The sequence below is a fragment of the Cherax quadricarinatus genome, chromosome 3 (assembly GCF_038502225.1).
Source record: "Cherax quadricarinatus isolate ZL_2023a chromosome 3, ASM3850222v1, whole genome shotgun sequence".
Classification (NCBI taxonomy): domain Eukaryota; kingdom Metazoa; phylum Arthropoda; class Malacostraca; order Decapoda; family Parastacidae; genus Cherax; species Cherax quadricarinatus.
Genome location: NC_091294.1, coordinates 17295452 through 17310641, shown reverse-complemented (window position 1 = coordinate 17310641; position 15190 = coordinate 17295452). Strand labels below are relative to the sequence as shown.

General features: G+C 40.6%; 1 protein-coding gene across 6 annotated transcripts in view; it reads right to left on the bottom strand.

Moving 5' to 3' along the window:
• Positions 1 to 15190, bottom strand: part of LOC128706562 (dynamin-binding protein) — a 188703-nt gene that overhangs the window by 59373 nt on the left and 114140 nt on the right. For all 6 annotated transcript variants that reach the window (XM_053801491.2, XM_053801493.2, XM_053801492.2 and 3 more), the window contains one exon: positions 1907 to 2059. In XM_053801491.2, coding sequence (XP_053657466.2) covers positions 1907 to 2059 — 153 coding nt within the window. The remainder of the gene's footprint in view (positions 1 to 1906; positions 2060 to 15190) is intronic.

Sequence of the window (15190 nt, the reverse complement as noted above, 5' to 3'; positions counted from 1 at the left end):
CTCCATAGTAATTCTCACCCTTTTTGCTGTAGGGTTGGCACTAGAAGCTTTCTTGGGGCCCATCGTGACTTATTTTGCAGGTGCAATCACTATAAAGGCTGTGATAATATGAAATGTTCCAGTTGTTGTATGTTTGGAAGCGACCGCGGTGGCTGGCTGGCTTGTAAACACTAGCACCCAAGGGACAAGTGAGGCGCGTTCAGGCCAAAGTGGACGCGTATGGTACGGAACGAATAGCACTGGTCGGGTTTTTAAGCGCTAGTTGAGGCAAAATTTTTGCGTTAAAATGTATCGCTAGTCAGATTTATCGTTAATCGATGCCATCGCTGGTTAAGGGTCCACTGTATAGGAGTTTACAATGAATACAAGGGTATTGAATAAACTATACCACGGGTGGAGTTAGAACCCGCAAACCTTCCTATGGTGTATAAACATACCTAGTTGGATGAATCTCATTGTAGCTAGCTGGCCCAGTGGCTAACGCATTGGTCTGGGGTTTTACGACTCTCTGATCACAGGATCTAACCCCACCTGTGGTGTGGTTTGCTTGCAATCGTGTCATTACGATTTTGTGAGTCATGTTAAGGGTATTGAATATTCTATCAGTTGATGCTATATGGCTTTAATAAGTTTAATAAAGAGGAATTACAGGTTTGATTATTAACATAAAGCAGACAAAATGGACTTTTTAACATTTGAGAAGATGAAAGATACTGAGAGTAAGTATTTACTGATTATAATGTTTTACCTATGTTCGTAACAGTGAGCAAATGCGTGTGTTGTTTTTACATATTTAGGTGGGGCTGGGATAGGTTAGAGAGATAAGGCATTTTTTAACGGTAGTTTTGAAAATGCTGCCTAAGTCATTGTTGGTTCTGGAGACTTCTGGCAGAATTCAAGATTTTGAGCCCTTTTATGTACACTGAATTTTTGAAGAGATTTAGCTGGATACAGGGAATGTCAGAGATTTTTCTGCCTAGTATTATGTCTATGGGTCCTGTTGCAACTGTCAAGAAAGTGCTTCAGGTCAAGATTTATATTAGAATTTATTCTGTGATTGTAGGCTGTACAGTAGTATGAGTGAATGTTTTGTATAGTAAGTAGGTTTAGGTCTTTGAAGAGTAGGGGTGTGTGTTGTCTAGCAGTGGACTGTGTGATCGTTCGCACTGCAGCTTTCTGTTGGGTTATTACTGGCTTTAGGTGATTTGCCGTTGTGGATCCCCAGGCACAAATAGCATAGGTGAGTTAGGGGTAGATCAGTGAATAGTATAGTGTAAGTAGTGCTGTTTGTGGTACATAGTAACATATCCTTGAGAGGATGCCAACTGTTTTGGATACTTTTTTGTTGTGTGTTGGATATGGGTGTTGAATTTCAAGTTGTCAAAGTGCATACCCAGAAATTTTCCTTCATTATGTTTAGCAACAAGGGTATTGCTAAGCATAATGTTTGGTTGGACTTCACCTGTTCTGCTCCCAAACATAATGTAGAAGATTTTGCTTATATTAAGTGTAAGATATATGGATTGGAAAAATTCTAGTATGATTACACCAATGACAAAATAGCTTTCAAAGTTAAAATTCATCAGCTACCAAGAAAGGCTGGAAACATATAATATTACCCATATAGTCATAAAAGCATATGAAAATAAAAATTAAGAAAATTTCTTAACATCAACAGGAGAGGGATAACAAGAAGGCACAGTTGTAAACAGAATAGTAGTAGTGAAATTATACTAAAATGTTGTTTGGAATGGGTTACAAGAGTTATATGACAGATTAAACATTTGAGACAGTACACCATGAGCATGGGTATAGCCTTATTACTGTAATTAGTTATAACTAACACTAACACTAACACACACACACACACACACAATGTCTACCAAATACAGTATAACATAAATACCAGAGTTTGCACATAAGCTTGGACACAGGGCTGCAGAAGAGGCAGTCGCATTTCATGAAATTTCTTGGCTTCGGTAAGTAGCTGCCCATTGATTTCCTTCAGCTGACGCTGTGCACTATCTCGCTCCACCAGCACATCAGTTGTACGTTTGCACTGAAATAAAATATTATAAGTAGAAACAACTTAATAACTTTTCAAATGAAAAATTATTATTATTACAGTCATAGTTAGGTTCCTGGGAATGGAGAGTAACCAGGTTTGAACTGAAAAAGTTTTGCTAAATTCTTAGTTTGATATATATAAAGAGTACGTATATGCATTATATGTTAGAATGTGGTAACAAACATATTTATAAAATTCCCTTGCTAAGAAGAAAATTTTGCTTCTCTTTCCACACACAATTATGCAAATACTGCAGTACAGATACTACAGATATTGTAATTTAAAGGGTCATTTAAATTGTTATGTTTGCACACTTTCGGAAAGGCACAGACACAGCCCTGCTAATAGATTCCTGCACAACAGATATCAGACCATTAGTGATGGCCCCCAAGGGGTGGCTTGGGGAGGGGGGATTAGCTCCCAAAGCTTTCCCCCCCAAAAAATGGTAAAAATAATAATGCTGCTTTAAAAAAAAGTTTCCTAGCCTCCCTTCCAACCAGCTAGCCATTCCAGTATAGAAATTCTGGTGCTACTCTTGCAGACCATTATTTAGTGGTAACTGTAGTATGAGTAAGGGGTAGACAGAGTACAAGGAGAATGGTATCATTTGGTAAGACATAAGCAAAAGTGGTTGAACTAAAGGAGAAGATAATTAGGGAAAGACATAAACAAATATTTGGAGAAAGGTGGGCTACAGAGAACAGAGGAAATGAGGAGGAATTCAAGGAGGAATGATGAATTTAATATTGCAGTGCTAGAGTATGCAGGTGTGGGTGGGAAGAGGAATGATTCATGTAATGATGAGGTGAAGAGGGTGGTAGGGAAGAAAAAAGTTAGCATATGAGAAGTTTTTACAATGTAAAAATTATATAGTGAAGACAGAGTATATGGATAGGAAAAGAAAGGTGAGCAAGTCCTTATCTGGAAATTTTGCTGAAAATAAGAAATAATTTTGGAGAGAGCAATAAAGTGAGGAAAGCCTGGAGAGGAAATGGATTTTGCAATTAACCCTTTCAGGGTCGAGAGGCCCTCTCCTAAACTTGTTCTCAGGGTCAAAAATTTTTCGGAAAAAAAATATAATTTTTTCTTAAGAAAAGATAGAGAATCTTTTCTCGATCATAATGACACCAAAAGTATGAAATTTGATTGAAAACTTACGGAATTAGGCTCTTGCAAATTTAGCAGTCTCGACGATGTTTATGCATTGACGATTTTGCCAACTTTGAGCCCTATTTTCGGCCAATTCCTGTGTACTAGTCGACAAAAATCATAACTATTTCGCTAGAACTCCATTTTTTCTATCGAATGAGCGCAAGAAACCACCCATTTACCAATTTCAACTATCCAATAAAGTGGTCAGAAATTAGTAATTTTGCCAATTTCACACAAATTTCAAAAGATGCCAATTTCCAAATAGGGTCCAGAATAAACAAGACAGACATTCCTGGCACTAAAATAACATTTCCTCTGTTCATTAGTCACGTCCCCAGGCCCCTCTTACATTTCTTTAGCTTTCCACTTTGAATTTTTATTCTCACAAAAAATAGAAGATTTACTGTTATGCAGACTACTGCATTAGTGTAGAAATGGCATAAATAATATCGGCACACTTGTGGAAGAATATTAGACTCACCAGTCGACATGTATTGGACGCTTGGCATGATTTGTTTACTTTTGAACTTTGGAAAAAATCGAACATTTCTGCTACTTTGAGCTCAATTTCAAGGTACTTTCATTGCAAAACCAGTCAAAATCATCTCAATTTCTGTAATATGTCTTCCATTCTATACAATGAGACCAGGAAAACTAGAATACAAAAATAAATACCATACGAAAATACAGTGCGAAGTCGCTGTTTTAAACCAAAAACACGGTCAAAGTTTTTTTTCTCATTACGCACTGGGTGCTGCAGGATTTTTTTTTTACTGCGCACACTGACTGCATAGACCCATTCTTTCATATGTAGGCCTACCAGCTTTCTCTTGCTAGATTTGAGGGCGTCAGAATTTATGCATACTAGTACATCAAAAACCCTGGTGCGTAAGCCGTACTAGTACGGCCAAAACCCCGAAAGGGTTAAATTAAGACTTAGATGTTACCATGGTTACTTAACCCTTTGGCTGTTTCGGTTATATATATATGTCTTACAAGCACCGTGTTTGAAAATATATACTCATAAATTCTAGCGGCTTCAAATCAAGCAGGAGAAAGCTGGTAGGTCCACATGTGAGAGAATGGGTCTGTATGGTCAGCGTGCACCATGTAAAAAAATCCTGCAGCACGCAGTACATAATGTGAAAAAAAACTCCGACCATTTTTTTTTAATTAAAATGCCGAATTTGTGGTCTATTTTCGTATAGTATTTATGGTTGTATTCCCGTTTTCTTGGTCACATTTGATAGAATGGAAAACATATTACAGAAATAGAGATGATTTTGATTGGTTTTATTATGAAAAGAACCTTGAAATGGAGCTCAAAGTAGGGGAAATATTTGATTTTTGCCGATGTTCAAAAGTAAACAAACGATGTCATTGTCCAATAAATGTCCAAGTAGCCATTCTAATATGCAGTCATAAATGGGTTGACATTATTTATACAATTATTACAATATTGCAGTAGTCTGCATAACAGTAAATCTTCTATTTTTTGTTTGAATAAAAATTCAAAATAGAAAGTAAGAGTAATATCAGAGGGGCCTGGAGACATGACTGATGAACAAAGAAAATGTTATTTTAGAGCCAGGAATGTCTGCATTGTTCATTCTGAACCCTATTTTGAAATTGTCATTTTTTTAATTTTCATGAAATTGGCCAAATTGCAAATTTCTGAACATATTATTGGGTAGTTGAAATTGGTAAATGGGCAGTTTCTTGTACTCAATCGATAGAGAAAATGGAGTTCTAAAGAAATAGCTATGGAAGAATGGAATTAACCGAAAATAGGGCTCAAAGTGGGCAAAAACCGCAGATTCATAAATATCACCGAGGTCGCTAACTTTGCAAGAGCGTAATTTCATCAGTTTTCCATCAAATTTCGTTCTTTTGGTGTCATTACCATTGGGAAAAGATTCTATATCATTTCATAAGAAATTTTTTTTTTTTTTTTCCAAAAAATTTTTGACACCAGGAGACACCTCAAGATTTGGAGTTTCGACAGCCAAGGGGTTAACATACTTTTTAACCCCTAAACGTTCTCTCCCCCAGTGCCCCAAACATTTTGAAAAATAAAAAAAAAATTTATTTTATTGAAATTGAGAATTTTTTTTGAAGTGTTTTAGGATTAAAATAAAAAAAATTAGGGTCAGTACTTACTGAGATATGAGGCTGCAAAGTTGGCACTTAATGCTCACCTGATGGCAACACTGAGTCCTGCCACTTGCAGAAGTATTGCCGATATACTATTTTTTCTCATTTTTATATAATTTTATATAATTTTTATGTTCTGATAATTGCAATTTATTGTAGTTCTTGTCATTTCATAACCAAGTTCTTGTCATTTCATAACCAATCTTTGCTCTGACACTAATATTAGGTACTGAAATTGTACTCAATTTGTCACATACACATTGACAGGTGGACATTTACACCTGCCTTGATGGGTGGTATTGCAATCTATTACTCTAACCAACTACAGGTACCATCCGACTTACGACCGAGTTCGGTTCCGAGAAACCAGTCGTAAGTCGAAATGGACATAAGTCGAACCTTACTACTGAATATCAACATCACATTTTTGTAATGACTTTATTTTATTGTTTTATTTTGGTATTTCATTTTTTACTTCACTTTTTATGCTGTTAGTACTATATTTTATACTGTAAGGTTTAAGATAAATGCTGTGTACAACACAAACAGTTGTTTATTTCCCAGAAATTTGGCATAGAAAACAAGTTTTTGACACAGTAGACCATGGCATCCTACTCCACAAACTTGACCATTATGGTATAAGAGGCCATGCGCTTGCATTTTTCAAATCCTACCTTACTAATAGGTATCAGTATGTCACCATTAAAGACACAACCTCATCAATACGGCCACTTGATACTGGAGTGCTGCAGGGAAGTGTCCTTGGTCCCCTGCTCTTCCTCATTTACATCAATGATCTTCCAAACGTATCCCAACACCTGAAACCCATTCTCTTTGCTGACGACACTACTTATGTCATCTCTCACCCAAATCTTGCCACCCTCAACACCATTGTTAACGAGGAGCTGATCAAAATATCGATTTGGATGACAGCCAATAAACTTACACTTAACACTAACAAAACCTACTATATATTATGTTTGGTAGCAGAGCAGGTGTTGCACAACTTAACATTAACAACACTAATTATACACAAATAACCCGCACATAGAAGAGAGGAGCTTACGACGACGCTTCGGTTCGACTTGGACCATTTACAAAGTCACACTAGCCAGAAGTGGAGCAGGAGGGCTATATATAGGCAGGAAGAAGAAGAGGAGGAGGGAGGAGGAGGGAGGAGGAGGAAGGAGGAGGGAGGAGGAAAGGAGGGAGGAGGGAGGGAAGAGGAGGGAGGAGGGAGGTGGAGGGAGGAGGGAGGAGGAGGGAGGAGGAGGGAGAAGGAGGGAGGAGGGAGGAGGAGGGAGGAGGAGGGAGGAGGAGGGAGGAGGAGGGAGGAGGAGGTAGGAGGAGGGAGGAGGGAGGAGGAGGGAGAGGGAGGAGGAGGGAGAGGGAGGAGGAGGAGGAGGAGGGAGAGGGAGGAGGAGGAGGAGGAGGAGGAGGAGGAGGAGGAGGAGGAGGAGGAGGAGGAGGGAGGGAGGGAGGAGGAGGGAGGGAGGGAGGGAGGGAGGAGGAGGAGGAGGAGGGGGGAGGGAGGGAGGGAGGAGGAGTAAGGGAGGGAGGGAGGGAGGAGGAGGAGGAGGAGGGGGGAGGGGGGGAGGGAGGCGGAGTAGGGGAGGGCGGAGGAGGCGGGAGGAGGAGGAGGAGGGGGAGGGAGGAGGAGGAAGGAGGAGAAAGGAGGAGGAGAAAGGAGAAAGAAGGAGGAGGAGGAGGAGGAGGAGGAGTAGGAGTAGGAGTAGTAGTAGTAGTAGTAGTAGTAGTAGTAGTAGTAGTAGTAGTAGTAGTAGTAGTAGTAGTAGTAGTAGTAGTAGTAGTAGTAGTAGTAGTAGTAGTAGTAGTAGTAGTAGTAGTAGTAGTAGTAGTAGTAGTAGTAGTAGTAGTAGTAGTAGTAGTAGTAGTAGTAGTAGTAGTAGTAAGGGACGGAGAGAATTGTTGAGATTAGAAAGACCGGAAATGTAGGGAAGGCAGAGGACAGAAGAGTTACCAGGAGTAGAGAGTTTGGGAGAGAAGAAATTACTCTCTACTCCTGGGAACTCTTCTGTCCTCTGCCTTCCCTACAAATAACAAAAAAAGGCACAATACCGTGACTGGAACGATACACAAATAACCCGCACATAAAAGAGAGAAGCTTACGACGACGTTTCGGTCCGACTTGGACCATTGACAAAGTCACACTAACCAGAAGTGGAGCAGGACGGCTATATATAGGCAGGAAGAGGTGGTGGTAGTAGTAGTAGCAGTAATACAAGAATGGTATATAATACCGACAAGATGAAATTAAGACACATGCGTAACACCCGGGCATCACGATCGTAGACGTTTTGCCATCCAGCCAGCCACTGGATGGCGAAACGTCCACAACAAAGACAACCAGATGCCGCACATGTGTCTTAATTTCATCAGTAGTTGTAGTAGTAGTAATTCGTTTTCCCGTCTCGGCTACCCTTCCCATTTCATAGACTCTGCCCTCTCACGTGCTAAACACAATTTCTTCTCTCCCAAACTCTCTATTCCTGGGAACTCTTCTATCCTCTGCCTTCCCTACATTTCCGGTCTTTCTAATCTCAACAATTCTCTCCGTCCCTTAGACATCAAGCTTACCTTCCGCCAGACTAACACTCTTCGCACTAATCTCGTTCATACCTCTCCTCCCTCTACAGATGTTCCTGGTGTCTACTCTATTTCTTGCTCCTCCTGTCCTCTTCAATACTTCAGAGAAACTGGTCGATCTCTTTCTGACAGACTTAAGGAGCACAAAAATAGTGTTCGGCTTGCCGACACTAACAATGCTCTTTTCTGTCACGTCAGAGATCATAGCCATCCTACTGATTGGTCTTCTGCTAAAACTGTCTTCCCTACTTCCAACTCGAACAGTCGCCGTCTAGTTGAATCCTCTCTAATACACAACTTTCCCTGTATGAACCTTAGCCCTGGCTTCGTCTCTGTAGATGCCTTCCTCTCCCACTACATTGTAAAATGCTCCAAACTTCAGAACACCTGTGACTTAACCTGACTCCTCATTTTTTCTTTTTTCTTTTTCTTTTTCTTCTTCTCCCTCTTCCCCTTTCCTCCTTCCTTTTCTCCTCTGGGTTGTCTTTCTCTCTTCTGTCTCGTGTTTCTGTTCCTTCTTCATTTATTTCCCACTTCCCCTTTCACGCACCTCTGTGCGCTTGATCTCCGTCAGTGGGCACCTAGCTCTCTTGCAGTGCTCCCCTTCCTTTGTTTTTGACTGGCTCGTCCTCCTTATTTCCCACTTCTATCACTACCACTACCTCTTCTACTACTACTACTACTACAACTACTGATGAAATTAAGGCACATGTGCGGCATCTGGTTGTCTTTGTTGTGGACGCTTCACCATCCAGTGGCTGGCTGGATGGCGAAACGTCTACGATAGTGATGCCCGGGTGTTGCACATGTGTCTTAATTTCATCTTGTCGGTATTATATACCATTCTTGTACTACTAATACTACTACTACCACCACCTCTTCCTGCCTATATATAGCCGTCCTGCTCCACTTCTGGTTAGTGTGACTTTGTCAAAGGTCCAAGTCGGACCGAAACATCGTCGCAAGCTTCTCTCTTTTATGTGCGGGTTATTTGTGTAACCTTCCCTACATTTCCGGTCTTTCTAATCTCAACAATTCTCTCCGTCCCTTAGACATCAAGCTTACTTTCCGCCAGACTAACACTCTTCGCACTAATCTCGTTCATACCTCTCCTCCCTCTACAGATGTTCCTGGTGTCTACTCTATTTCTTGCTCCTCCTGTCCTCTTCAATACTTTGGAGAAACTGGCCGATCTCTTTCTGACAGACTTAGGGAGCACAAAAATAGTGTTAGGCTTGACGACACTAACAATGCTCTTTTCTGTCACGTCAGAGATCACAGCCATCCTATAGACTGGTCTTCTGCTAAAACTGTCTTCCCTACTTCCAACTTTAACAGTCGCCGTCTTGTTGAATCCTCTCTAATACACAACTTTCCTTGTCTGAATCTTAGTCCTGGCTTCGTCTCTGTAGATGCCTTCCTCTCCCACTACTGTACATTGTAAAACGCTCCAAACTTCAGAACACCCGTGACTTAACCTGATTCCTCATTTTTTCTTCTTCTCCCTCTTCCCCTTTCTTTTTTTTTTGTCTTTCTTCTGTCGCATGTTTCTGTTCCTTTATTATTTATTTCATCACTTCTCCTTCCCCCCACCTCTGAGCACTTGCTCTCCCTCTGTGGGCACCTAGCTCCCTTGCAGTGCTCCTCTTTCTTTATATTTGATTGGCTCCTCTTCCTTAGTTCCCCACTACTACTACTACTACTACTACTACCACTACTACTGCCACTACCACTACTACCACTACTACCACCACTACTACCACCACTACCACCACCACTACTACCACCACTACTACAACCACTACTACCACCACTACTACTACCACTACTACTACCACTACTACTACCACTACTACCACCACTACCTCTTCCTGCCTATATATAGCCGTCCTGCTCCACTTCTGGTTAGTGTGACTTTGTAAATGGTCCAAGTCAGACCAAAACGTTGTCTTAAGCTCCTCTCTTCTATGTGTGGGTTATTTGTGTATCATTCCAGTCACGGTATTGTGCCTTTTTTTGTTATTTAACACTCTAATTGCCAGACATAATGATTTCAAATTCCTAGGCCTATACCTCGACAACAACCTGAATTTCAGCACCCATATCCAACACATAACAAAAAAAGTATCCAAAACGGTTGGGATCCTCTCCAAGATACGATACCACATGCCGCAAACTGCCCTTCTCACACTATACCATTCACTCATTTATCCATACCTCACCTATGCTATCTGTGCTTGGGGATCAACTGTGGCAACACACCTAAAGCCAATAATAACCCAACAAAAAGCCGCAGTAAGAATAATCACTAAATCCCATCCAAGGAGGTAACACATCCCCCCACTCTTCATAGATCTAAACTTACTCCCTGTTCTGAACATCCACACTTACTACTGTGCAATCTACATCTAGAGGACCTTAAATTCCAATATTAACCTTGGCCTAAAATGCTTTCTTGATAGTTGTGACAGGACCACACAAACATCTCTATGACATTCCCCATGTCCAACTAAACCTTTACAAAAGTTCAATGTACAGTATGTCAAAGGGCCTAAAATCTGGAACACCCTACCAGAAAACTCTAGAACTGCAGACACATTCATCACTTTCAAATCTACCATTAGAAAACATCTTATCTCCCTGATACACCCCGTCAACTAACTACATGAAAACCACCTGGTGGTTCACACTTTCACTCACTCACCCATTTGACTATAAACACAGAAATACGAATCTTAATCTTGAAATAATGAATCCTAACTAGTCATAAGTTTGCCTGTGATACTCCAATATAGAAACTATGCATTGTACCAAAAGAAAAGCATTCACACTGCTAAATTCACAAACTATAATGTAGTCACTTAGCCTTAATACCAAGTTACTCCATAATCTGTAATAATTTAGAGTTGAGAATTACTCTTAAGTCTGCCCGAAATGCCTAGCCATGCTAGGTGTCACAGTGGCCCCCTCTATAGTATTTTATGACATGTAAACCACACAATATCCAAAATCTGTAAACCCCACATTGTAATCTTTATAGAGAATAAACTTAATTGATTGACTGATACAAAGTATTTGTAGGTCCCAGCAATGTTTTGGATACATGGGAATATAGAAGAAGAAGGAAGGAGGAGGAGGAAGAAGGAAGAAGTTCCCTTGAAGCAATGTGTAAGACAAGTGTCAGTGACAAGCATCTGGGAGGGCAGTGATAAGATAGGGGATGACATTTGATGGGTGCCAGCGAGGGTGCAGAGATAAGATGAGATAAGGGATGACATTTGATGGGCACCAGCGAGGGTACAGAGATAAGGGGTGACATTTGATAAGTTCCTATCTCTGTCTCTGATTATCTGTCTCTTTCTGTCTCTCTGCTTGTCTCTCTCTCTCTGTCTCAGAGAGAGCCACTGTGATCCAACAGGTATTCTTATGCATTATAACTACAAGCACAGTATAGCATTTCAGATTTTTTAGGTTATCTTAGGTAATTTACACTATGTGTAAGTGTAGAGGAGAGAGAGAGATTTTTGGAAATGTTGAGTGAATGCATGGGGAGTTTTGAACCAAGTGTGAGAGTACTTGTGGTTGGGGATTTCAATGCTAAATTGGGCAAAAATGTTGTGGAGGTAGTAGGTAAATTTGGGGTGCCAGGGGTAAATGAAAATGGGAAGCCTTTAATTGAGCTATGTGTATAAAGAGGTTTGGTAATAAGTAATACATATTTTATGAAGAAGAGGATAAATAAATATACAAGGTATGATATAGCACGTAATGAAAGTAGTTTGTTAGATTATGTATTGGTGGATAAAAGGTTGATGGGTAGGCTCCAGGATGTACACGTTTATAGAGGGGCAATTGATATATTGGATCATTATATAGTTGTAGCTACAGTTAGAGTAAGAGGTAGATGGAAAAAGAGGAAAATTGCAACAAGAGGGAGGTGAAAGTGTATAAATTAAGGGAGGAGGAAGTTCGGGTGGGATATAAGCAACTATTGGCAGAAAGGTGGGCTAGTGCAAAGATGAGTAGTGGGGGGGTTGAAGAAGGTTGGAATAGTTTTAAAAATGCAGAATTAGAATGTGGGGCAGAAGTTTGTGGTTATAGGAGGGTGGGGGCAGGAGGAAAGAGGAGTGATTGGTGGAATGATGAAGTAAAGGGTGTGATAAAAGAGAAAAAGTTAGCTTATGAGAGGTTTTAAGAAAGCAGAAGTGTTATAAGAAGAGTAGAGTATATGGAAAGTAAAAGAAAAGTGAAGAGAGTGGCGAGAGAGTGCAAGAGGAGAGCAGATGAGAATGGGAGAAGCACTGTCAAGAAATTTTCATGAAAATAAGAAAAAATCTTGGAGTTAAACAAGTTAAGAAAACCTAGGGAACGAATGGATTTGTCAGTTAAAAACAGAGTAGGGGAGTTAGTAGATGGGGAGATGGAGGTATTGGGTAGATGGCGAGAATATTTTGAGGAACTTTTAAATGTCGACGAAGAAAGGGAAGCGGTAATTTCATGCACTGGCCAGCAAGGTATACCATCTTTTAGGAGTGAAGAACAGGATGTGAGTGTGGGGGAGGTGCGTGTGGCATTACGTAGAATGAAAGGGGGTAAAGCAGCTGGAAATGACGGGATCACGACAGAAATGTTAAAAGTAAGGGGGGGGGGGATATAGTGTTGGAGTGGTTGGTATTTTTGTTTAATAAATGTATGAAAGAGGGGAAGGTACCTAGGGATTGGTGGAGAACATGTATAGTCCCTTTATATAAAGGGAAGGGGACAAAAGAAATTGTAAAAATTATAGAGGAGTAAGTTTACTGAGTATACCAGGAAAAGTGTACGGTAGGGTTATAATTGAAAGAATTAGAGGTAAGACAGAATGTAGGATTGCAGATGAGCAAGGAGGTTTTAGAGTGGGTAGGGGATGTGTAGATCAAGTGTTTACATTGAAGCATATATGTGAACAATATTTAGATAAAGGTAGGGAAGTTTTATTGCATTTATGGATTTAGAAAAGGCATATGATAGAGATGGTGCAGTCACTCTATACCGTTGATGGTGCAATCACTGTACACTGCTGATGGTGCAGTCACTCAGTATTGCTGATGGTGCAGTCACTCTACACTGCTGATGGTGCAGTCACTCTACACTGCTGATGGTGCAGTCACTCTACATTGCTGATGGTGCAGTCACTCTACACTGCTGGTAGTGCAGTCACTCTACACTGCTGATGGTGCAGTCACTCTACATTGCTGATGGTGCAGTCATTCAACATTGCTGATGGTGCAGTCACTTTACACTGCTGATGGTGCAGTCACTCTACACTGCTGATGGTGCGGTCACTCTACACTGCTGATGGTGCAGTCACTCTACACTGCTGATGGCACAGTCACTCTACACTGCTGATGATGCAGTCACTCAACATTGCTGATGGTGCAGTCACTCTACACTGCTAATGGTGCAGTCATTCAACATTACTAATGGTGCAGTCACTCTACACTGCTGATGGTGCAGTCACTCAACACTGCTGATGGTGCAGTCACTCTACACTGCTGATGGTGCAGTCACTTTACACTGCTGATGGTGCAGTCACTCAACACTGATGATGGTGCAGTCATTCAACATTGCTGATGGTGCAGTCACTCTACACTGCCAATGGTGCAGTCATTCTACACTGCTGATGGTGCAGTCACTCTACACTGCCGATGGTGCAGTCACTCTACACTTCTGATGGTGCAGTCACTCTACACTTCTGATGGTGCAGCCACTCTACACTGCTGATGGTGCAGTCACTCAACACTGATGATGGAGCAGCCATTCAACATTGCTGATGGTGGAAACATAAACACATATGCAGTTTAATGTGATCCTTTATTGACAATAAAGGATCACATTAAACTGCATATGTGTTTATGTTTCCATTGTGTCTATTTTATACCATTTATTTTCATTGCTGATGGTGCAGTCACTTTACACTGCTGATGGTGCAGTCACTCTACACTGCTGATGATGCAGTCACTCAACATTGCTGATGGTGCAGTCACTCTACACTACTGATGGTGCAGTCACTCAACACTACTGATGGTGCAGTCACTCTACACTGCTGATGGTGCAGTCACTCTACACTGCTGATGGTGCAGTCACTCTACACTTCTGATGGTGCAGTCACTCTACATTTCTGATGGTGCAGTCACTCTACACTGCTGATGGTGCAGTCACTCAACACTGATGATGGTGCAGCCACTCTACACTGCTGATAACGTAAGGACATAAGAAAGAAGGAACACTGCAACAGGCCTACTGGCCCATGTCAGGAAGGTCCAAGTCCCCCACTAGCCCAGGCCAATGCCCCAACCTAGTCAAGTCAGGTCACATTCATTTAACCCTTTCAGGGTCCGTCCCGTAGATTTACGGCTTTACGTTCAGGGTCCAAACCGTAGATCTACGCCATGAGCTCCGCTCACTCTGATAAACTGTGAGTGGTACATTTGGGCCTAGATATGAGAGAATACATCTATGTGGTATGTGTGCACCACATAAAACAGATCCTGCAGCACACTGTGTATAATGAGAGAAAAAAATTGAAATCATGATTTTTCGATTAAAACAGCAACTTTGCAGTGTTTTTTCGTATGTTTTTTATAGTTGTATTTGCGATTTCTTGGTCTCATTTGATAGAATGGAAGACATATTACAGAAATAGAGATGATTTTGATTGGTTTTAGCACTGGAAATGGCTTGAAACTCAGCTCAAAGTAGCAGAAATGTTAAATTTTTGCCGATATTCAAGAGTAAACAAACGACCTCACACGTCTAATACATGTCAGCTGGTGGGTCTAATATACATTCACAAATATGGTGATGATATTTATACAATTATTACAGTATTGCATAACAGTAAATCTTCTATTTTTTGATGTGAATAAAAATTCATTATGTGAATAAAAAATCAAAATGGAATTTATTTGTAAAGCCTCAAAACATAACTAATGAACAGAGGAAATGTTAGTTTAGTGCCAGGAATGCCTACATTGTTCATTCTGGACCCTATTTTGAAACTGGAATATTTTGAACTTTGTGTTAAATTGGCCAAATTAACAATTTCCGATCACTTTATTTTGTAGTTGAAACAGTTGACTTGGCGATTTCTTGTGCTCAATCGATAGAATAGAAGTAATACTAGTGAAATAGCTAAGAATTTGGTTGATTGGAATAATGTAATTGGCC